Source organism: Cyrtonyx montezumae, unplaced genomic scaffold (assembly GCF_038088225.1).
Source record: "Cyrtonyx montezumae isolate F1298 unplaced genomic scaffold, pur_monq_1.0 scaffold_8, whole genome shotgun sequence".
Taxonomy (NCBI): domain Eukaryota; kingdom Metazoa; phylum Chordata; class Aves; order Galliformes; family Odontophoridae; genus Cyrtonyx; species Cyrtonyx montezumae.
The window spans coordinates 10187440-10211147 of record NW_027072089.1 but is presented as its reverse complement, the minus strand read 5'-3'; the positions used below and the strand labels follow the sequence as shown (position 1 = coordinate 10211147).

The 23708-nt window shown below is 39.5% G+C and overlaps 1 protein-coding gene across 1 annotated transcript; it reads right to left on the bottom strand.

Annotated features, from left to right (window-relative positions):
- Positions 1–921: 921 nt before the first annotated feature.
- On the bottom strand, positions 922–23596 carry WASHC5 (WASH complex subunit 5). Its single transcript, XM_065753340.1, has 28 exons — positions 23396–23596; positions 21332–21477; positions 20377–20461; positions 20024–20124; positions 18998–19190; positions 17045–17197; positions 15824–15937; positions 15143–15314; positions 14498–14625; positions 13556–13685; positions 12285–12397; positions 11572–11738; positions 10843–10918; positions 10063–10173; positions 9818–9958; positions 8264–8344; positions 7526–7627; positions 6726–6905; positions 5899–6023; positions 5569–5731; positions 4787–4889; positions 4610–4689; positions 3987–4090; positions 3348–3477; positions 3137–3233; positions 2446–2599; positions 2113–2200; positions 922–1018 (listed from the first exon to the last, which is right to left on the bottom strand). Exons 1-28 carry the CDS (start codon positions 23579–23581, stop codon positions 962–964), a joined length of 3480 nt encoding a protein of 1159 aa, XP_065609412.1. The 5' UTR covers positions 23582–23596; the 3' UTR covers positions 922–961.
- Positions 23597–23708: the final 112 nt, after the last annotated feature.

Sequence of the window (23708 nt, the reverse complement as noted above, 5' to 3'; positions counted from 1 at the left end):
GCTGAGGGGAAGCACAATTCCCAGCATGTGGACACGTGTTTTCAGGATTTGCGACAGCTTGGAGAAGATTGGTTACTCTCACGTTTTCTATTTTTAGTACAATTTGCAGTCAGTGTCTCGAGGTTCAAGGAGGAACAATCTTGAGCCAAACACATACCCTCAGCCAACTTAAATAAAATGTGTAGATTTTTCTCGTGCATCTCCGGGTAATGAGTTTAATTAGGTCTGGATTTATCAGGAAATACTGATGTGCTTAAGCGTACATCCAAGCACTTTTCTTTCTGGAAGCCTGGCTAAGTGTCCTGCTGACTGAGGCAGATATCTCTAGCTGAAAACTACTGCAGAGAAAAACCTCGTGTGTCTATGGAAGAGCAACGTGAGACCCCATCCTGTGCAATGTGCTCTGTCTGCAGGGCAAGGTGGGAGTACCCTGTGCTACGGACCAAGCTGCGCTCACCTGGGACGCACGGCAGCACAGTGTGCTCTTCCAGCTGAGATTATTGATGTGTGCAGAGATCATCTGGAGCTGGTGGGTTTTATTCTCCACCTGCAGGCGTGTGGTGGTGAGTTGCGTGCGAGGAGTGACTGTTCTGGGCATGTGTTTGGTGCCTGCTTCAGCTGAAGGCAGAGGAGGGGTAGGAGGAGGGAACCACCATTCCCACCCACTGTTTCAATACCTTTATTTCCAATTGCATCGTGATACAAAAGTCCAGTTTCCACAGTTATTCAGAACAAAAAACTAGATGATTTTTATATGTCAACTATTACATACAACATTTATAAGGTGCAGTACAGGATGTACACTGCAGAGCTGAGATTCTTCGCACATCATGGCAAGATTGAAAGAAGCACGAATGATAGAGGCGAGCTGTGGGGACAGCTGTAGGTACTGCCTCAAAGCACAGCAAAATGGCAGTTCTCAGCCCCAGTCCTGTGTTTGGGCTTTGGTCCTTTGCCGTATTCACAGAACAGTTCTGAATTCATCAAAGATGAAGCTAGGCACGTGTGCTTCAACGACCTACAGAAAAGGAGTCGCTCAATTACCGCAGCACGTTGAACTTCCTAAGATTAAGGTTAAGTCTCTCTATAAGCACAGGCTTTCAGAACTTCCCTTGCCTGTAAAATGCAGAAGCTGCAGAAGGAAGGCAAGGCAAGGAAATGAAGGGCTGGAGATTCACTTTCTAAACAGCTCTCAGCCCTAGACTTAGTATATTGCTGAGCCTTGTTATTTAACTCTGCAGCGTCTTTCCCTTTCCTGAAAGGAAAGCAAGTACAGAAGTAACAAAAGCTGCACAGAGCTCAAAAAAAATGCATTTTGACCCATTCCTGTCAGAGCATCTGAAAAGGGTAAGGATTGCTTTTTGGACATTCCTAGAGAGTCCATCACTTCAGATACAGATACTCATTTACAGATGATGCCACGTTCTAGAGATGGCATGAGTGATTGGACTGCTGGCATGCAGCTGCAGCACAAACCGAGTTTAATGTCCCTGAACAGGGCTCCAGGTAGAAAAGAATGTGTACAAGTGTCCTTCCAAACAGAAGCGACACTTGTTATTTAGAATACCTGATCAGAGCCTTTTTTTAAATTTTTTTTTATTCTTTGGTATCTAAAAATGGAAATGAAGGGAGAGAAGAAAATATGCAGCAAATAGCAGTTGAACAGTCTGGGAAGAATCCAGGCAGATTCAAGTTGGTATAGAAACTATTCTACCACTGGCTGCTCATCTGTTAACACCTCATATGGCCATTCCCCAGTATTCTGAATTCTCTTTGAGCCACTGTCTTCAGATCATAGAATGGTCTGGGTTGAAAAGGACCTCAAAGATCCTCTAGTTTCAACCCCCCTGCTATGGGCAGGGTCTCCAGTCACTAGAGCAGGCTGCACAGAGCCACATCCAGCCTTGCCTTGAATGCCTCCAGGGATGGGGCATCCACAACCTCTCTGGGCAAGCTGTTCCAGTTCCACCACCCTCCGAGTGAAAAAATTCCTCCTAACATCTAACCTGAATCTCCTGTCTTAGTTTAAAACCACCGATGTAGAGCTCCACTTCAGCTCAGCGGAGCCAGCACACCCAGTGCTGTGACAGAAGACAGGGCATTTATTCCTACCTTTCTTGGTAATTTCGTGTAGCGAATGTAATCCTCCAGGAACATGAGGGCAGCCACTACATCAGCAGGCATCTCTGGTATCTTCTGGCTAATGTTAAGCAAACATGGAGAGCATGTCTTACCAACTGGTCAGCTACTTGCATAACAATCTACAAAAACACCAAGATTCAAATAATACTTCTCCGTTTTGTACTACGTGATCCATTACAGGATGAGACACACTTCGGTCTTAAGTCAAATGGACTTTACTAAGGAAAAAAGGAAAACAGCACTCTGAAAAAGCAGTGAAGCCCTTAATGGAGGTGATACATAGGAAGAGGGAAACGCGGATACCTCGTGCACTGTTCCATCGTTGAGCGGATGAACTGACCGATCAGAGTCAGAAACTGCTCTGTGTACCTCGAGTGGAACTGTTTCAGCAAGGTGAGGAGCCCCAGCACCAAGGGAAGCCAGTCGATCTGATCAGCTGGCCGCCTGCACACCACTCCTGCACAGAAAGAAAAACCCCAAACCATGTGTCTGTAAAACAACATATTCTTTGGGTAGAGGCAAACATGTATTACGTATTTCTCTCACAGCAAATGGCAAGTGACATTAACTGAGGCATGGGATGGAATGGCAAAGTCAGAAGTCTGGATGTTGTTTCCTACTCTGCTTCATTTTGCTCTAGTAAGTTCTGGTTTCAGCTAGGATGGAGTTAGCTTTCCTCCTAGTAGCTGGCATGGTGCTGTGCTATGTATTTAGGACAAGAATAATATTGACAACACCGATGTTTTTGTCGCTGCAGAACAGTGCTTACACTGAGTCAAGGATGCTTCAGCTTCCCACACTGCCCTGCCAGCAAGGAGCTGGGGGCACAGGGAGCTGAGAAGGGATGGGGCCTGAACAGCGACCCAAATGGGCCAGAGGGATACTGCACACCACATGACATCACGCTGAACAATAAAGCTGGGGGGGAGTTGGCAGACAGGTTCACAGAGGCTTGTATTAGATTTAGACAAGCAGTAAACAACTCATACGATACCTAAATTTTTGCTGTACTGAAGTTTTGGAAACTGTGAAATCAGAAACAGGAAGTTGACAGTGGGAAAATACGGCAGACGTTTTGTTGTGATGTAGATCTGAGGAGAGGAAAAATAAAAAGGGCACAGGTTTTCCATAACATGTTCCCCCTCAATGAATAACACGTGAAAGAAGAAAGCAAATTGCATCAAGCACGCAAATGCCAGTCTGACCTTATTTAATGGATTGTGAATGCCAGCTGCTTCCAGATAAGCTGTGATTTCATACAGAAGAGTGTTGTCTTCTTTAGGATAAGGTAGTGATGGATTCTGATAATGTGCTTCTATATCAGCCAGTATGGCTCTAAAAGAAAAATAAATTAAGTGCATTAAATACTTGAACTATCCAGAAATAAACCTCACACTAATACAACTACACAGGGACTGCATTAGAGAACGCAGTGACAGAACAAGTGGTACTGGCATCAAGCTAAAAGGAGGTAGCTTTGGATTAGATGTTAAGAAGAAACTCTTTACACAGGGGGCGGTGAGGTACTGAAGCAGGCTGCACAGAGATGCTGTATACACCCCAGCCCTGGAGGTATTCAAGGCCAGGTTAGCTGAGGCTTGGGCTGGTGAAGGTCTCCTGCCCACGGCAGAGTGGGTTGGAACCTGATGACCCTTAGGGTCTCTTCCAGCCCAACTCCTATTCTCTACTGGGTTCAAATTCAAATACTCATCCACAAGAACCCAAATCCAGCCAGACTCCATATTTTTCCATGTTAGAGATTTTGGGAGTGGTTGAGCTAACAACAATTCGAGTAACAACACTGCAGTAAAACATGCAGCCCTTCAGCACACATTACTTCTTACTTGTTGAGATTCTCCAGCGCAGCAGCCAAGTGCTTGGAGTCAAACCTGCACGAGTAATTCAACTCGTTGGTAATCTGCCGTCTTAAGATCTGCATCTGACCAACCTGTTTGTGCAAACAGAAATGGAAAAGCTGTGTGTTTTATCAGATGCAATGGGGGAAGAAGAAATTTAAACTAAGGGAAAAGAGTAACAACGTACAGTTTACAATAAAATAGATTACGTGAAGTCCTCATTACATCTCATTCCCTTTCTTTCCCTGATCTTTTCAATAGCACAAACAAATATTTGTGGCACTTGGAAAGAGAATCATTACAAATGGAAGATAAACAGACATTAGTGAGACAGCTCATTTAAATCTCCAGCATGTTCGACTGCCTTCTGTGTGAACGTGGCACGTCCAGGACACACTACTGCTCAAAACTTCAGCCTTAGCACTTTTACATTCCCACTGCACCGTGGAGAGTTTATGGACTTTAGGCTGTGTATATAACCAGAGCTTAGGAGCTCTCACAAATCCAGTCATGCTTCATTTGTAGTGTTACAGAACTCTATCGACAAAAAACAAGCAGTCTGAAGTATAAGCTTGGAGTGGACTCTGCATCAGTAAACAGTGTAAGCCTACCTTCATTATGGAGTCTAAATATGCTGTCCAGATCTTCAGAGTTTTTGCAATTGCTGCAGAGTAAACCTTGTTTGAATTTGCTAAGATGAAAAAAAAGATATGAAGAGGGGAAAAAAATAATAAATGCAAGTGTACTGAGACAACAGCTTTCTTCCATCTTAACCAGAAAGCACTCACCTATAATTCCTTTGAGAGGACTGACAGCATTCATAAGTGCTTTTAACGTATCCTGAACTGTTCTGTCTCGTAATATATTTTTCTGGAACATACTGAGGAAATTCTAAATAAAGGAAAGACAAGTGAAGTCCTCACACATGTACACTACACTTGATGTTGGTGGTACAACCACATTCTCAACATCAGTCTTTGCTGCTCGAGCAGAAGCAAGGAGAGAGTACTTCCACAGGTGAAAAGTTAGAGAACCCTGCAGAAGGACTTCTTGCTTTTCTGAATTACACTCATCAGAGTTTGGACAATTAGATTCACCTCCTCAATACACATGCCCACCACAAACAACTGCGTATTCAACTGTCATGCAGGAACTCTTCACAAATACTTCATTTGACTTAAAATCTTTAACCAGACTAGGACTACATTTTTCAAAGGAAGACTTGCTTACGCTCTCAGGCAATATGGGTCAACTGCATAGAACTGACACCTTATTTACATCATAGTGGACTCAAACAATCTGATCTTGTTGATATCTATATAGAAAAATAAAAGCTGACCCGATGACAACTGTTAAGCACACACAGAAACTGTATGCTTGAGAGGCACTGTGTCACACAGCTCCAGAGGAACAAGTCTTCTATCTGCAACCTTTGGGTTTGAAAGCAAGTTTTTCAAACGCTTTTGATTTCAATTTATCTTTCAAAAGTCAACAGAATTTTTATTTCAGTAGCAAAGTCGCTAAGCAATAAAAGCAACGCAATCTGGAGAAACTGAAGTTCAGCTATTACCTGCAGCTCCTTTACAATCATGAAGCACAGCAGTCTGTCTAAACCGTTGAGACCAAAGGTACCCAAAGTATCTTGTATCTCCGAGAAGAGACGACTACTGGTTACTTCCTGATGAGTTTTGATATCATACCAGGTGTTCATCTGGTCAATGTAACAAGTGGTTCTAAGGAAAAGTTAAGGAAGTGAGGTATTTCAGAATAAGCCGAGGACAGTTTCTGTGACAACATGAGTAATGAGTTATCTTATTTGGGCAGATATTAGAAAGTTCTCTCTGTGCAAGAGTTGTACACAACCGTGTTTTGTATACAGCTGGTGACACACAGTACTTACCTTGGGTCTGTGATCCTCAGGATTTCTCTACAGAGACGACCAATAAATGTTACAGATTCATCTACAGGTGTGAATTTTGGTATAGGAATATGAGTAGATTGGTATATGCTTTGCCAGTCTTGAATCTGAAAAACAAATTTACAGTGTTACCTTTGCACAGTTTTACTTTGCTCTCCAGATTGTTTTGTTTAACTTAAAGTAGTACAACAAATACAACACAGTAGGTCATACATAGCAGAACACCATAAAGAGAAGAATGAGTCCTATGACAAAGGGCAAGCAGCTCTAAGTGTGAAGGTCCAGAAACCCACCTCCACTCCTAGCAAGAGTTTCATCTGCTCCTTTCTGTGGTAAACTGTCTGCTACTTTGTTAGCTAAATGGAAATCTATTCACTCCTCTACTTGTGAAATATCACAAGATCTGGCCATTACTGCAATCTAAGCCTGCATGGAGGTGGCTAACTACAGTTATACAGAAGAGTGATTCTCTAGTTATCTTCCATTTCCTTTCAGGAAGGGAGAAAGGATATCACTCACTGACAGAAGATATTAGAACACTTTTTTGGGGATGTTTTACTCTTATATATATATATATATATATATATATATATATATATATATATATATATATATATAACTAATTCACTAAGGATGCTGAAATTGCTGAAATCATTAAAAAGCCAGGGCAGATAATTTTCATGGTAGATAACTTGTTCAGTAGAAGACACCTATATGGACTGTGCATGATGGACTACAACTGTTCCACCACTCAAACTTCAACATCCCAACGTAAAAGCATTTACTGACTTTTTATTCTTGACTAGCACCTTTGTTCTTAAGAAGTTGTTGCACTCCTGTTCCACATTGTAGTTAATAATACGAGACACTTCCTCTTGCCAAATTTTTAAACCATATATGTTGACATAATCCTGGATATATTCAAACGATCGATGGAATCCATCCATCGTTGCCGCCATTTCTTTCAGTTTGGGCATCAGTTCACTTGGCTAAGGAGAAAAGACAAAAGTAAAATGTTGAGCAATACAAAGAAAATATACAAGAACTCTAAATGGCTTTTTGAGCCACAGTCTCTTTGTACTTTCACTACGTTCCAGCCAGAAGTAAAAAAAGCACTGTGTCATAGGTTGTCTGACATTTCAAGTGGTGGTTCTTAGAAACGGGAGGAAAAATATTTTATAACTTTTCTTGTAGGACTCTGTGGTACTACTGATTGATCTAGGGACACATTTAACAATTTGGACAGGAACAAAGCAAGGAGTCATAATCCTTTGTCTACGTTTTTCTTTTTGAATTCTTTACCTGGCTCATTTACATATATATATGTGTGTGTATCTCACATGATGCCACAAATCACCACAAGGTCAGAACTGTGAATTCATAATTCACAGGACCCTCGGAGCAGAACAAAAATAGGATTTCCAATTCTGTGCACTCTTATTGGTCTATACACTAATTTTAACATCTAATGAGGCACATCAAATAACCTTTAAAAAGCTCAGAAATTTATCTTTTTATGTGAAGGAAATCTACACAGAAAATTAAGAATTAAGGTAGTACAATAAAAGAGTTGCCACACAAATTCAAATAACACCAAGCTGTGACACACCTTGGCTCTGGGGTTGAAGATGAGTCCCCTGTGAAGAGCCAGAGCTACTCGTTTTACTAGCTCCTTCCTTATTCCATCCTCTAGTAACTGTTTTGGGTCCACCTAAACAGAAAAACATTTTTTTTTTCTGAAAATCTGAAAGGTATCAAAAATATGAAAGGATATTAGGTTTACCAAGAAAGAGATTAAATATTGACTTTGTAATAGGAAAGCAGTGCTCACAGACACTCTTTCCCATCAGCTGCTTGTCCAGAGGATAAATACTTAAGGTATTTCTGTAAGATAACAAACAATTCCTTTAAGTTGAATAACAAAGGCTTGTTGTTCCCATATTCAAGCTTTGTTACTGATCCATTAAGAATGCCGTACAACTATAAAAACAAGAGTGTACTAAGAACTGCATATTGCTTCAAGAATGATCTCTTCTGAAGACCTGAAAGATACAGAAAGAGCAGCCTTCACCAATGGAAGAAGCAGCTCTTCAGAAAAGCTTACATGCATATTCCCAATAGAAAAAAAAGAAAGATCAGCTAAGGTTGATCAACCTCTTTACAAGGAGAACTGCAGCTTCTTAACCATCCCTTTCAAAGTCTGTATGCAAGCTCATTTTTTCTTGGATTTCTTTTCTTTTTTAATAAATATCTTCTATCTATGTCTTGCTTAACATGCTGAAGTATTTGCACTGAAATACTAATTGTCACCAAGTGACTTTTTCTAACCTAAATAACAGAACATTACCTTGATAATACCAACTAAAGTAGTTTTCATCATGAGGATACCTTCAGTGAAAATTGAAATTGCATGCGTTAGCTTGGCAACCTTTAATTGAAAAAGAAGACACAAGTTATTGAAGCAATTTAACAGATAATCACTCTAGAAAGATACACATCTTCTCCAGTGGTATCTGCCTTTAAGTGTATGTGATTTGCATTGATGAACTTCCAGCGTTACACCCTGTTCTAGTCTTATCATACAATAATGATATTTCTTTTCATTAGATTAATGTAGGTGTGTTACCAGTAGGAGAGAGCAGGTACTACTCAGAGGCTTTACACAGACTATGGCAGAAAAGACATGGCTTGCTGTATCACACGTATAAAACATCAAATCAGTACCTCTGAGCAGCCTAGAGACACATCTTGAAGTAGCTGTAAAACCTCTTGCTAGCAATGAATCCACTTCAATATTCCCACTGACAAAACACAGCAGCATCTTTGCTTAGTTTTAAATTATTATGTAGGCATCTTCGTGCTCAGAGTTCAGACAAGCCTTTTATTGACATTTACAGTGTAGAATAAAAACAATGCAGTCCTACAGAGGTCACAAGTGAGAAGATTCATGCAAGGCAAGTAGTCATTCCTCTCCTTCCTTGAAAGTAAAAGAATATTACAGAATACTGACTCCTGCATCCCTGCTCTCCCTTCCCCCAGCAAGCTTTCTTTACAGAGTTTAATGGGCAATTGAAAACCTACTGTTCAGATCTGAGCGTCAGTTTAATTAGAAACAAGTCTGTTCATTTAAAACTTGTAACAAGAGCATGCTTTGAGAAAGACTGTTGGAAAAAGATGGCATTCTAGCTGACAATCGGAGAACCAGAAGGTATATTATTCAGGAGAACGACTGGCCTACTCAGTTTTTTCTGCTCCTCATAATATTCTTGACAACAGTGCAGAAGACATCACATAGCCACAATAGCAACAGCAACTTCTTCAGGGAGGTGGTGGAATCACCCACCCTGGAGGTACTCAAGGAATGTTTAGGTGTGTTGAGGGACGTGGTTTAGTGAGAACTACTGGTGATAGGTGGATGGTTGGACTGGATGATCTTGTAGGTCTTTTCCAGCCTTGGTGATTCTATGATTCATCTGATGAAACCAACATGCTCTTGCTTTGTAATCATACTTGAAAAAGCTTAACCCTGCTGGTTTATTCACTCTAACTTCCTCCCTCTCCTGGAACACACATTCCAAAGTGTGATGGCTCCATTTTATACTTGGGTTGTTGGTCTATTCAGCACCAAAACTTCATACTCGTTTACAAATAGGTTTAGTTTTCCTCTCCTTCTCTACAAGATCAAAAGTTAAGACTTCTACAAACAGAAGGAAAATTACTTGTATGTCTTCAGGAAAACTACGGTATTCTCATTTAATATCACTCATCAACTTTAATTCTTAATCAACACACCCTATTTCACTTTTAAAGGTGTAACTCCATGAAGCTGTACCTATTTAAATTTAGGCTGAAGTCGGCTACCCCACATAACATTTTTAAGAAATCCCTGTTTTAACTGCACCTCGTATCGTGGTCCAAGCTGAGCATAATCTCGTAGCTTATCCTTATCCAGGCGAGTAGGAACTTCAATGATATCATGGGTCTGAAGCTTTATTATTTTGAGAAGAGAAGTAAACATGCTCTCGGGAATTATCTGCAGAACCTTCAAAAAAGAAAGATAAACAGTCACCACATTACTTTTTTCTATTTATAAATTGTGGAAAACTAATTATAGAACATGACAACAACATCTCTTCACACGCCTACCTTTCTTACATAGGAAACCAGCTCTCCAGAATAATACTGTGATACACTGAGAAGATCAGGACTGTTTGCTTGATTGATTCGGAGAAGCGGCAGGTCAAGGGCAGAAGCCAGCTAGAAACAAAGTGAACATTTCAACTTCATGTCTGCTTTTCTAATAAGAACTAAATGACTCAGCTCTTTCACTCGGGCTCTTAAACTACAACTCAAAGTACTACACTCTTCCTAAACAGCAGTGTTTTATTACAACTTCAGAAAGTTCAGTCTACTAAGCCACATTCCCTGCATTTATTTTTCCTCATTTTATCAGCTGTGTGAGCTATTTTTTCCTGTGATTTTACTCTCCCCTCCCCATGCTATTTTTCATTCTTATCCCTATAGACAATAGGGATTTGAATTTTTATTTGATGCCAAATCTTCACCATAACAGAAAAACGGTGCAACCAATCTATCTTCAGTTTCCTCTGGTACATATGCAGAAAATTCAATCTTTGGATGTGATGTCAGCAGCAAGTAACTGTAATGTGTCAATGTCTGATGATGAGACTATTTTGTCTAACAGCAGCAATGTTACTGACTGTATAGAAAGAGCATACATAACTTGGTTTTATCTTTAGTGAAACTGAACTACAGTTAATTCAGCAATTTTATTCTATAAAAGCTAGAAAACAGTGGTAAAATAATGCTTTGTAGTACTTGTGACTTTGTAGTCATAAGGCCTAATTAACAAACACGTTGGTTGACCTGCAGGGTTACAGTACCTTCATATACCCTCATACTTACCTTTAAAAAAGTAGCTCTGAGTTTAGTTACCATAGATGGACTGACTCTTATGCTTTCCTGCATAATAGATGTAAAGCTGGATAGGAAACAAAGAAAACAAATCAGTTCCTTCCCTGAAACTATTTTCAACTGATTTTTCACTAGCAACAGTGCAATCCAGAAATGGCATGGGAGATCCATGGAACTTCACTAACAGAAGATTTTGATCTGAAAAGCTACCAGCTAGGAAAAAAAAAAGTAAGATGGGGGAGATGGAGGCAAAAGACAGTGACATCAGGGATACATAATGAAATAGCAGCTTAGCAAAAATCACACTACGGAAAAGAAGCTCTGTAAAAGTTTTTCTTTCCCTGTCTGTTTCTGGTTGAAATGAGAACTCTTGTATTTTAGGGGACACCTAGTCAGACTAAAGGCTGGAGACAGAAACTTAACAAAACTGTTGTAGTCAGACCAGGGTAGAAACTTGACCTGCAGCTCAGAATATGACAAGCACAGCTGTTAGCTCTTATTCAAGTTGATAAGAGTTAAATATATTCACATCAATTCACAGAGCAAGACCTTAAGAATACTTCTTGAATTGGAGAGTTTAGAATAGAATAGTGTCATCCAGAAGGGACCTGCAATGATCACTGAGTTTCACTGTGCTATAGTATTAAGAACATTTACATGCATTACTTCCTGACAGTTTCACCACCAATGACTTGGAAGAAATGCCTCCTGCAGGGATACCTGTCAATTAGCTGCCAAGCATAAGAAAGGTCGCCAACTATCTGCATGGTGATCAAGACCTCTTCTTTGATGTTGATGGTTCGGATCATCTGATGCAGAAATTTGCGGGTGTCAGCCAGAAACTGGCAAACTTGTAGATTAGTTTCCAGCTGGTGAAACTCTTGGACCTGCATTCACAAACAAAACAGCAACAAAAATTCCCCCTTTGGTCCATTCATCTTTACAGACAGCAAAACAAATAGAATCATTAACCTGGCACCTCTTCAGACAGTGATACAGTAGTACACTTAAACCCTGGCCTACTTTAGAGTGTGCTCAATAAGAAATTTCATGAAGTTACTGTAGGAAATGCACTGGGATTCTGTTATAACCTAGAAGGAGAAATAACATGCATGCAACAAATTATGGTATTTTCATTCTGTCTTCAAAATTACCCTCTCCAGCTTCAGGTGAATCTCAGAATTTCCCTAAAAATCAGCAATAGTGACAAATAATATTCTGTACTGAATTCATTTCTCCAGAAATCCCCACTAATGCTGAGCTGCAGGTGGCATGATTCTACATGCTGTATCCTTATTTTACAATCATGAGGTCCATGGGCAAGTTCTGATGACAATATATACAAAACTGCAAACACACTCAGACTTAACCTATTATTAAAATGAAGATCTGTTCCGTAAATCATCATTTATCTTAAAATGTCTTTGCCATACCTCCTCCAGTGCCTGTATGAGCTGCACAGTTTTTCTGCCTGCTGCAGTGGAATCGTCATAGTTGAGAGACATTATCTGCTTGGAGATTTCTCTGAACCAAGCCTGAAGATTTTCTATGAAAGAACAAGAAGAAAAAAGAAAATCAATTAAATCTTTCCATTGATGGTAAGCAATAAAGATACAAGGAACTTGTTGGACAGTACCAAAAAAAACCCAACAAACCAACAACCCAAAAAAACACAACAACTCAGCAGAAAACCCCCTCGAGAAAACAAAACCAAAAATTCCTCATTGTTATACATGAAGGAAATTATTTACGAAGTGTTCCTCTCTCTTTTTACGTTACTATCCTTTCAGTGCATACACTTTCAGAGGAGCAAATGCCCAGGTGAATGTCACACAACATTAAAAAGCAATTATAAAAACCATTTGGCATTATAAAGCCTATCAAAGAAGTCTTTCAAATCATGAATTTGTGTTTTATAAATGGCTTTATAATGTCAACTGCCTTGACAGCTGCAATTTCTGTGTTTCAACTACAAGCACCCCTTACACTGATGCTTTATCCAGTTGGCCCAGGGAGCTGCTTTGGCAGGGGGTTGGACTCAATGATCCCTAGGGGTCCTTTCCAGCCCCTACAATACTGTGATTCTGTGAAATTAAACAGTGATCTAATATCCTTAGTTACACCAACTGGGGGAAGAAAAAAAAAGATATTTCAAGAACACAGCAAGAAATTTGGAAATACAGACTCGTGCTTTTAGGTAGTTTCCTTACAGAATCTCAAAAATTCAGTATAGAAATAAAAGAAAGTTTGAAAAAAAACACTAATGCAATAGAAATCCAGGTTAGCACTAGAAAAAGAATGAGAAGAAAACTTGAAGTATCCCCATATTTAATGGAAATGATCTTTCCACTCCTTTTTACATCAAGTACAATAACATGAACTCTATTGCATACGGAAAAGTGAAATGGTATTTCATGACTTTACCTGGCACCTCTAAACGAAGTGATAAAAAACATACTGAAAAATACAGCCATCTAAATATTAGGATCCTAACCAAGGCTTACCTATGGAATACAGACAATAAACCCAAGCAAGACAACACGTAAGAGACCTCTGTGGAATCTGTGTAAATCTAATTTAATCTACATTAAATTTTTTTGTATTATCAGTATTAAGCTCATCTATTTTCTTTCACTATTAGCTTAGAAACAGAAAACAAAATTACTTCTTTCCCTCCCCCATCAGTTCAGTTCTCAGCAGTTACCATTTTTCTCTACTCTTGTCAGAGGCTTGACTCCTGAAAAGACATCAGCAAGCTCAGTCATCCTTTCAGATCCCTCTTTTTTGTAATTCTCCCACTTTGCTTGTTTTTCTGACAGCATTTGCTTGAACATCTATTGATAACAAAGCATTTGGTTTATGAAACTGGCAAGACAACACACTAAAAAATATGAAATGAAATACAATACTCAAAACGGACGGAACAAACTTACAGGGAGCACTGCATAACTTCAAGATCTTAGCAGAATATTAAACACAAAGTTAAAAGCATTGTGAAATACAGCCGGTGAGAGGTACATACTGTGACAGAAATAAACAGAATACATACACACACACAGATACTGTTGGGTTTCAGTCAGTTACACAAATATCCTGAACCCTTCTTTTTATTTACAGATGCTAGAAGACTGATCTAACGTTGATTTACACTTCACATAATCATCTCAGCCTACACAGAGACACTCTATTCAGAAGAGCGTGTAATTAAAGTTAAACATACTCTCTGATATCTGACCAATTAGCACCAGATTGCTGATGTTTGTTTTACAGAAGGCATAAATTCATACATAGGTCTGAGAGTTCTCCTTGCAGTTTAACCTCAACATACAAAAAAAAAAAAAAAGAGCCTGAAAAAAGAAGTATTGGAAGCTGAAAAATGATACACTGAGTGGAGTATGCTTACCATCAAGATGCTCATGCAAAGTTCTCAATGAATACTAAGACTGAGGGCAATAAAAACTGCCAATTACTGAGAAGACTGAAAAGTTATCAGACATTTGCAGCTCTCTATAGAAAGCCCACAGTGAAATGAAAATAATTAATTCCTTCTAACTATTCTGTGTAATAAATGTGCAACTACTGCTTCAGCCTTCAGCTCTGTTGTGTTGTTCATGGGAAAACAATGAAGAAGGTGTTAGAACATTACCTCTTTCAAAATGAATTCAAATTGAGCTGTATCCAGAAGAAGCTGGAAAAGGACCTTGGGATTGTACCTAGAGTCTGTTAGAATTTGATCCTTTATCTGGCGGAGACGTTTGTTATTTGGATCACAAGCTGAAAAAGGAAGGGCAACAGTATAAAATTTAACCAAACTTTTCAATCTTTGTAAATAAAATTATATTCAATAGCTTGAAAGCAAAAATGCTTTGGTCTCGTAGGTCAGTCCCCACTCATTCTCCATTTACATGGATTTAATCAACTCTGTACAACCTTGCATTAGAACAGTTAAGGTTTCTGTGGTACTTTGGCTTCATTAACTCTTTTTCTGGCTTCTGCAAACTAAGTGTGAATTTAGCACTCCTTATTGAGAAGCCCATAGGTCAGCATTTCTTAAGGCTGTTATAGAAAATGCATGGAAATACAACACATCTCACATACTAAGGAAATACATGCATTTTTACTTCAGGTAATGGTTTTGGGAGCACGTCAGCAAAAGTACAGCTCAACAAACTGCTAAAATACAGCAGGTGACACTTTGCTGACTGCACACAGTGAACTTTGAGACACAAGATGAAATGCCAGCGTAGCAGGACTGACAACTCTGAAATGAGAGTGTGGCATCAAGTCTTACCTGTGTCTGCTGTGTGAAGCATCAGCCAGCGGATTGCTACATTGCAGTCTCGCAGGCAGTTCAGCAGTTTGGGAATATTGTCCAGCACCAGCTCTTCCCTTAGACAGCCCTCTTTGAGAAACTGCTGCACCTGAGTGTGTACTCGCTCAGTGACTGCAGCATACCTGTTTGCCTTAGAACATACGTTTGCATCAATATAATCCTTGTCTCTAAAGGAATGCACTATGTACAACGTGGCTGGAGCTCCCCCAGAACTGAATGAGGACAAGATAAGAAAAGTATTCTCATTCCCAATACATGCTTGGGAGGCATTATCTAAAACTATCTAGCTGTGTGCCACATTACCAACAGAAACAAGTAAGTAACTGCTTTAGAATCCAAGAAAGACAAAACACTACAGTTAGCTCAAGATATGCCAATACTGAATGATGATGACTACTAGCAACTATTCTGTTAAGTCACAACCTTGAAACTCTCAGGGAAATGAACACCACAAGAGGAAGCGAAACAAGCAATGCTAGGAGGACCAGAATCTGAGACTCTGAAGCTTTTCTAATTCAGTTATATACAAGAAGTATTCCTCTTGAATGAAATTCAAACGATGCTATACTCTAAAAAAATACTAAAAATGATTACACAGGTTGAAATCTTGCTAAAAGTATTGAAATCTGGTTTATGTACCTGCTCTTTTACATTTGCAATATCCAGTGTGTAGTTGAGGGCAGTTTTGGCAGCTTTGTAGGGTTCCCATGCTTCTGCGAGATTTACAGTGATTCCCATGTAAATGCTAATAACCTAAGCAGAAAACAAGAAGTGTTAGAAAGTGATACGTTACAGGCATCAACAGGAGGTGCTTTTTTTGATAGCCATATTCTTTGCTGCAGAGTAAGAAACGACATGAAGAAAAGCTCATTGGAGGCTTAGTCGGTTCAGAAAGCAATCTGATAGTTCCTTCAATCATTAGGTATCCATCTTTGTGAGAATTCTTCAGAAAAGGACCTAAGCAACCTGGTGGGCATACTGAACATGAATCAGACATGCAGGCTTATGAAAATTAAGACTAATTATACACTAGTGTACGTCATTCAGATTGTGGACAGTGTACTGAGGGAAGTGACTACTCCTCTCATCAGCCCTCACCAGGTCACATTCAGAGTAACGTGCCCATATTTGAGCACCTCAGTACACAACAGGCATGGACAAACTGCAATGAACTGAGTAGAAGGCCACTAGGATGGGACTCACTATGAAAGCAGAGGCCAAGGGGGATGGGTTTACTTACGCTAGAGAAAAGAAGGTTTAAGAGGTCTGACCGCAGGCTTCCACTGCTTAAATGGAAGTTACAGATAAGACAGAGTCAGACTCAGATCAGAGGTGCAAAGTAAAGAGTCAAGAGGCAACTGTCACAAGCTAAAAGAGAAATTCCAGTTGAACAGAAGGAAGATACTGCTTGCAGATGCTGCAGAATATTCTATTTCAATATGTTCAGAACGCTACTGGACATGGCCAGGAGCAATCTGATTTAAATCTGAAGTTAGCCCTGCTTTGAGGAGAAGGCTGGACTAGAAGATGGCCACACAGACTTTCCTGTCTACGTTTTTCCATGAAGCACTTTAGCACGATGGTATCAGAACGCAGCTAATGTAAGCATTTACAACAATAATTGTTATATTTAAAGAGCAGGTGTCCTTGCTTATCCAGGATTGACTCAGAGTGCTTCATTCTGAACAAAGTAAGACTGCTCCAGAAAAGAATCAGGACAGACACACAGGGAACACTTGTTTTATGCTTTTTCTTTCTTGGTTGTTTTTTTTTTTTTTTAATATATATAGTAAAAATTAGGTACATTACTTCTCTAATATTAAACCCAGAGAGCGGTTTTAAAACAAAATTAATTTTTACCCAATTATCAGGAAAGTATTTATCCACTATCTCTCTCATTTTTGCTTGCTGTGTGTGAAGAATATTAGCATCAAAATACAGTATCACATAGAGCATAGCAGCCTGAGTGGCCAGGGCAGTGCTGCGGTGTTCTGGTAATGGATACGCTGAGACCTGGGAACAGAGACCAAAATAAACAAGATAAAATAATGCAACAGAAACCACTCAGAAATATTGTAAAGCAGATTAAAAAGTACTATCTATACATCAATACACACACAGCACATAGTGTGCTACCAGGTAAGGAGGATATGCAGGTAAGCTGCTTATACATGCAGTGTATTTACCAGACATATTCTAAAGAAGTTGACTGTGGAGATGTCTGCCAACTTCCACAGGTTACAATAATATTAGTGCGTTGTACGTGAGTCAAATGAGGGATGAAGCTTAAGGTGATGTGGAAAGAGCAGAGCTAAAAATAAGGATTTCATAGTGACTGGGCGTGTTATAGTTCATCTCACAAAGAAGCAATAATTAATTTAATAAAAGAGACAAACAGAACACAGCTAATTTAATTATTTGGCAATACCACCGATTTCCACTGACTCCAATTAGCAACTAGCATTTTATTTTACAGATAATAAGATATTAAAAGACCTTCATCCTAATGTTGACAGTTGGCATCAAAACTATACTGAATAACACAATATTTGTCATTGGAAACACTGTCCTGCACTTATTTATTAACACCCTAGTTCACTCTTGCCTGGTAACTTCATTAGGTTAAGTGTTTAGACTAGTAAGAAAAATCAGGAGGCTTCTGCCTGCTGCCATCAAAAATAAGCTGCAATTTTCAAAGGAGGAAACAACTTAAGATATAATGTACTTCTGTAAAACAAACTGTACTCAATTTTTTGTACTGCACTTGGAAAAAGTACATTAATAATTTCTAAGGGAAGCATGATTATATTAATGTTTTTCATTAACTGTAAGCAATGAGTTAGAAACCACAAATTTCATTAAGAACGTAAAACAATAACATAAAGACAGCAATTAATTTTGAAATGAAATATCAGTTCTAAGTAAAATTTCTTGATTAAGAAGTACTTTACAAGAGCACCATCTCACTAACACCAGATGGTTTCCTACCAAAGCATAAATTACGTTGCAGAGAGGGCTTTCTTTGCAATGTGCTTAATGCTTTTTTTCCCCGTTTCTAGAACTCTGCAAAACTTAAGTATTACAGTACCTGAAAAAACACTTCCCCTTCAAATGTTATTATGTGCTTTCAGACTGTGAGCAGACATTCAATATGTTCCCTAATTTTTAAGCCTTTGCTCATTTCTTTTATCATTCAATAATTTTCCAATGCTGTTTTTCTGGCATCTATATACACCTTCAGTTCTCCACGATTCACTAATTCCAGTAATAAGATTGTCCATGTAAAATATGAACTGCTCAAAAGCACATGACTAAGCTCTCTCAATTGAGTTATATTAGAAGAGTCTGTAAATGTAGGAGCTATTATTCATACTTTGCTTCAGTTTTCTCCTAGTGATACAATCATATAGTTAAGACCTGTCACTGATGTGTTTCCTTTTAATCAAGTTGTCTTATTAAAGAGTGGACAGTCATTTAAAGACACTAAAGGAAATAGGTGTGGTTTGTTTTCTTGTTTTGTTTTAATTTCAAAGTTAGACAAACACTGGAAGGGGTTGCCCAGAGAAGTTCTGCAGGCTCTACCTCTGGAGATATCTAAAGCCCAGCCATGTATGGTTTGTTCTACTTGACTGTTCCACTGCTCCTACACCGAAAGGTCAGACTTTGTGACTGCAAAAGGTGCTTTTCACCCTCCACAAATTAGTGATTATGCGATCTGTACTTTTCTGGTTTCTGGCTTTCATAGTCGAGCACCTGACCTAAGAAACCATTTAACATTCAGTTTTAGATCCCTCTTATCTCACAGTAACTTACCTGATTATAAATGTCGTCTGACCGCAAGCGGCCAATAACCATGCTGATGAACGTTTCGCTTATGGGCACCCTGCTGAAGTAGCTCTCAGGGTAGTTTGGAGGTCTTCTAGCTCCAGGTTGGCTCGAGTATCCAGTGCTCCGAAGCAATTTACAGATATCATCTAAATTGGAATCAGCAGAGGATCGGGCAGCACTGTTTTATGGAAGGAAGGAATGAAAACTGAGCTGTGTGACCTAATAATTTCCTCCTTCCACTTTCCTTGTAACTATGTTCTTCCTCTATGAGAAAATATAAGATCACAAAATAACTGAGGCTGGAAGGGATCTTTAAATCACAAGGGTGTGAGCTCCCTGTTGTGGGCTGCCACCCACCAGTTAACAGCTGCCCAGAGTCCCATCCACCCTAGCTCTGGTACTAAGGTCTGGGAGATTTTTGGACATTCACCCCACAAATACAATTCTCAGCAAAGGACACCAATACCAGTTCCTACTGAAATCCCATTATATATTGAGATACAGAATAAATACAAATGCAAGCAAAGCAGCATAGGCACAGCATAGTTCATTTTCCAGTTAGACTATGTGTAAAAGTATTTTCACTTAAAACCTTCAAGATTCTACCTGTCACAAAGGATGCTGTCAGTCCACTCTGGAATCTCACAACTGCTTCAACTTACCTAGCCTTGTAACTACACGAAGTCTGACTTGCAATACATTTGCCATATTGATATCCAGAACTTCACATCTGTGAAGCTGTTACCCTTCACAGCTCACACCTGCAGTGCCACAGCTTTAGTTTGCCAGTGAACTTCAAATCTTTTGCTCCATTTTTGCAGTAACGCTTGCAACAATAGCTAATGCAAGGAGTTCTGCTGATAACCAGAGAGCTCTGCAGAATTATCAGTCTACCAGGGATCAAAGGAGTGCAAATATTTCCATTTACCTTAGTGCAATAACTCAGTGAACTGAGTATACCACACTACACTGTTTCAGCCCTGAGTACCTCTGAATATCAATCTAGGTTACCTGTATCTGTAATAGGAAACCAACATTCTTTCTCTGACTTCTCCTTCAATTTTCTGGTCAATGACCAGTAGCATGACTCCATACAGATAGAGCGCTTCACACTGTTTGGGAAAAGCAAGAATGAAGGAAATTCAGTGTTACTTCAAACTGTAAGACAAGTCATTGCTGACAAACTAACAGAATGTCAACTTCTCAGTCAATACAATGTGAGAAATGGCAGGCTGTAGACTTCTGCTTGTTGACCTTCTCAAGGCAACCCACAGCATTACAGCGTTCTTGGTGAATTTTATTTTTGGTCTTGTTTTGCACTTATCAGTTCATTTTCTACTATTACAACATTCTTGAATACTTACTAAAAGTTGTTTTCCATCTTCATTAAGGAGAACTGTTTCTAATGTTTGCTGAATGTAAATTCCCTCATTGAGGTCATCTAAATACCTAAGAACCATGACAAAGAGTTAGTAATTGACTATTTTACTCCCCAAAAAAGTCTCCTCAGAACACAATTGACCAAATTCCTCTGAAAGTCATCAGAGACAACAAAACATCCCCTGCAGTAGTACAAGCAGCTGCAAAGAAATGCTTTCATAGTAGTTTACAAAATGAGAGGCTGAATGGAACTCCTAGTTAAAGCCAACCAGTGGGCAAAATACTCCTCTCATTTCTAGATGGTCTATGTGAACCAGACTGCAACTTCTTAATAAACACCCTCTTAATAAACAGACACGTGGGTAACAGCCTGAGGACAAAGTACTGAGAGGGAAAAGCTCCTCCCCAAGTGCAAAATACAGCAGAAATGTCATATTTTCAAGTTAACCCCAAAATACCTCATAGAAACATGTTAAAAGTACAATTTGAAAGGTGGAGCTACAAATAGAGAATGTTCACCTGTATGAACAGAATATTTCTTCTTACTAATGGGCTGTCCAGTAAAATTACATGTTACATAATTCTAATCTTTTCAAACAAATCCATTAACAAAAGCAAATCTTACACTTAAGGTTCTCCGGAATTTTTTTTCTCTTATTACGTGAACTTCTCCTATTGCATCTGCAGGCAAGAGTAGTAAACTTAAGGCAACTCCACTGAAGAATTAAGTTCTTAATAAAGTAATCACAGAACCACAGAATTGTAAGGGTTAGAAGGGACCTCTAGAGATCATCAACTCCAATCCCAAATGATAGTGACAATAATGACAAAGAAAGCTAAAGAAAAACAAAACCAAACCACCAGTATCTAGTATATTGTTTTTCAATACCACAAAAATCTAGTCTTTAAGAAACTCCACATGCATTTATGGTACAATACCTGTTTAAATCTACGATGTATTTATGTACACTCTGAAAAGCCAGATAAAATCTTGTCAAAATTTCAATGTTGTTTTCACGAAATTCTTCATCTAAATCCAGTAACTCAGGTTTTGCTTCCAGTTTGCCTTCACATGCCTCAGGCCCCTACAAAAAAGGGATTTATGCTTAGAGACAAAGTCTGCGTCCACAACACAACCACACACTTTCCTGCATGAGGGTAACAACAGAATTAACCCTTCCTGCTAAAGCAGTTTTACAAACTACTTTATGATTGAAAATGTATTCCATAAAGAGGAATTTTACACTTTTTTTTTTAACAATGATTTTAAATATGATTTCTTCTATGTAAGCAATGCAAAAGAATGGTTAATGCTTTCGGTAAAACTCTGATGTACCCAAAGTGGTGGTGTAATCACTCTGAAAAGCAGCAGCATAGCTTCGCATCCCTAACATTCAAAAATCTTCTACTTCCCAATATAATTGTATTTCTTACCCAATCATACATATCTGCTTTTAATTTTTCCAGTAATTTGTGCAAATAAAACTAATTAAAACAAAATTCTAACAAACATCTGCAGGTATCTATGAAATCATTTACGCTTTGGGTTTCCAGCATCTGAGGCTCTCAGTCACTGCTCAAAATTTACAGCTCCTGTCAGTTTTCCTCCTCCCTAATGTTGCTGTACTACTAACATTAATTTTAACGTACAAATCAGCTAAAGTCAAACTGCATTGCCTCTGTAGCTCCTTCTAAGTCATACTGCAATAGAGGGAGATACAAAGATCAAGCTTTTCTCAAGACGTAAGGAAAACAAGGGCTTTTCTTGCTCACTACTCTTTTATTTGTTGATTCAGCACACGTGACAATTCCAGTGAGTGAACAATCACAGTACTGTCACACAGGAAAGGATGAAGCAGCTTTCACAGCTGCAAAGAATAAGCTACAGATAACTGAAGGAAGATGGGCATGCTGCCCATGACACTGCTCTGAAAAACACAACCCACTGCACAGGCTCAGAACCTGTCAGTGAAAAGTAACACTTACAGTTACTTCAGGAATAATATCTGAGATCTAAGGAAGAGAACCCACAATTCAAGCCTTATATGATCAGTATCTGCCAAAACTCACAGGCCAAATGACTCATCATACATGCTGAAAGACTGTTCTTCTACATATATACTTAGAATTTTAGTACTAGAAAGGAGTTATAATTTTATGTAGTTATACTTCTATTCTGCTCAGATGCCTGAGAACTCACCAGACTGTTTCTCCTCACTGAAACTGAGTGAGATGAGGTTTGGAACGACCAGAACTACACAAGATGCAGGATAGACCAAAACTAGAGTGCTTGCATGCAAGCACATCCCAGATACTACCTTAGTCTGGCAAACATTTGGTAAGGACAAAGCAAATAGCAAGTCATAGAAGGTTATTTAGGTTAGGTAAGACCTCAAAGGTCATCAGTCCAATCATCAACCCATCACCAACATGCCCACTAAACCATGTCCCTCAGTACTACATCTACCCTGTTCTTCAAAACCTCTAGGGACAGTGATGCCACCACCTCCCTGGGCAGCCAGTTCCAATACCTCACCACTCTTTCTGGAAAGATTTTTTTCCTAATATTCAACCTGAACCTCCCCTGATTCAACATGATGCTATCAAAAACCTCTCTGCCCTATCAGTGTTACCTTGCAGAAGGGGCTGACCCTCACCTCTACCACTACAGCCTCCTTTCAGGCAGTTGTAGAGCACAGTCAGGTCTGCCCTGAGCCTCCTCAGACCGAGCAATCCCAGCTCCCTCAGCTGCTTTGCTGCCCTTCTCTGGGCCCGCTCCAGGGCTTCAACATCTTTCTTGTAACGAGGGGCTGAAAATTGAACGCAGCACTCAAGATGCGGCCTCAGAGGTGTTGAGTACAGAGGGACTGTTGCAATAACACGTTACCTGTCAGTTCTGAAGGGTGTTAGTAAAAAATACGTCAGGATTCTTCTTAGCCCTTACGTCCTACCAGGACAACAACGCTTTGCTGGGAAGCTTAACATCAGAAGAAAGGGGTTTACCTTAAAGTAACTGAAATCAAAGATGATATCTCCATACTTCTGTTGGTCAGCTTTGTCCTTCAGCCGGAAAACCCCAGGGATAAACTCGGACAGCCTTAAGAGCTCCGCAATGATGGCATTCCCACAGGAGACGATCCGAAGAACCGCCTGACCACAGAGATTATTCTCTGCTAGAAAATCCAACATCGCGGAGCCGGGTGCGCAGCGGAAGCCCCGCTGCCTGTTTCTGAGCGCCCGTTTTCAGGCGATTTGAGGAAGAAATCCTAAAGCGAAAACGGGCAGCTCCAAAACCCCACCGCGGGGCGCGGCCCGG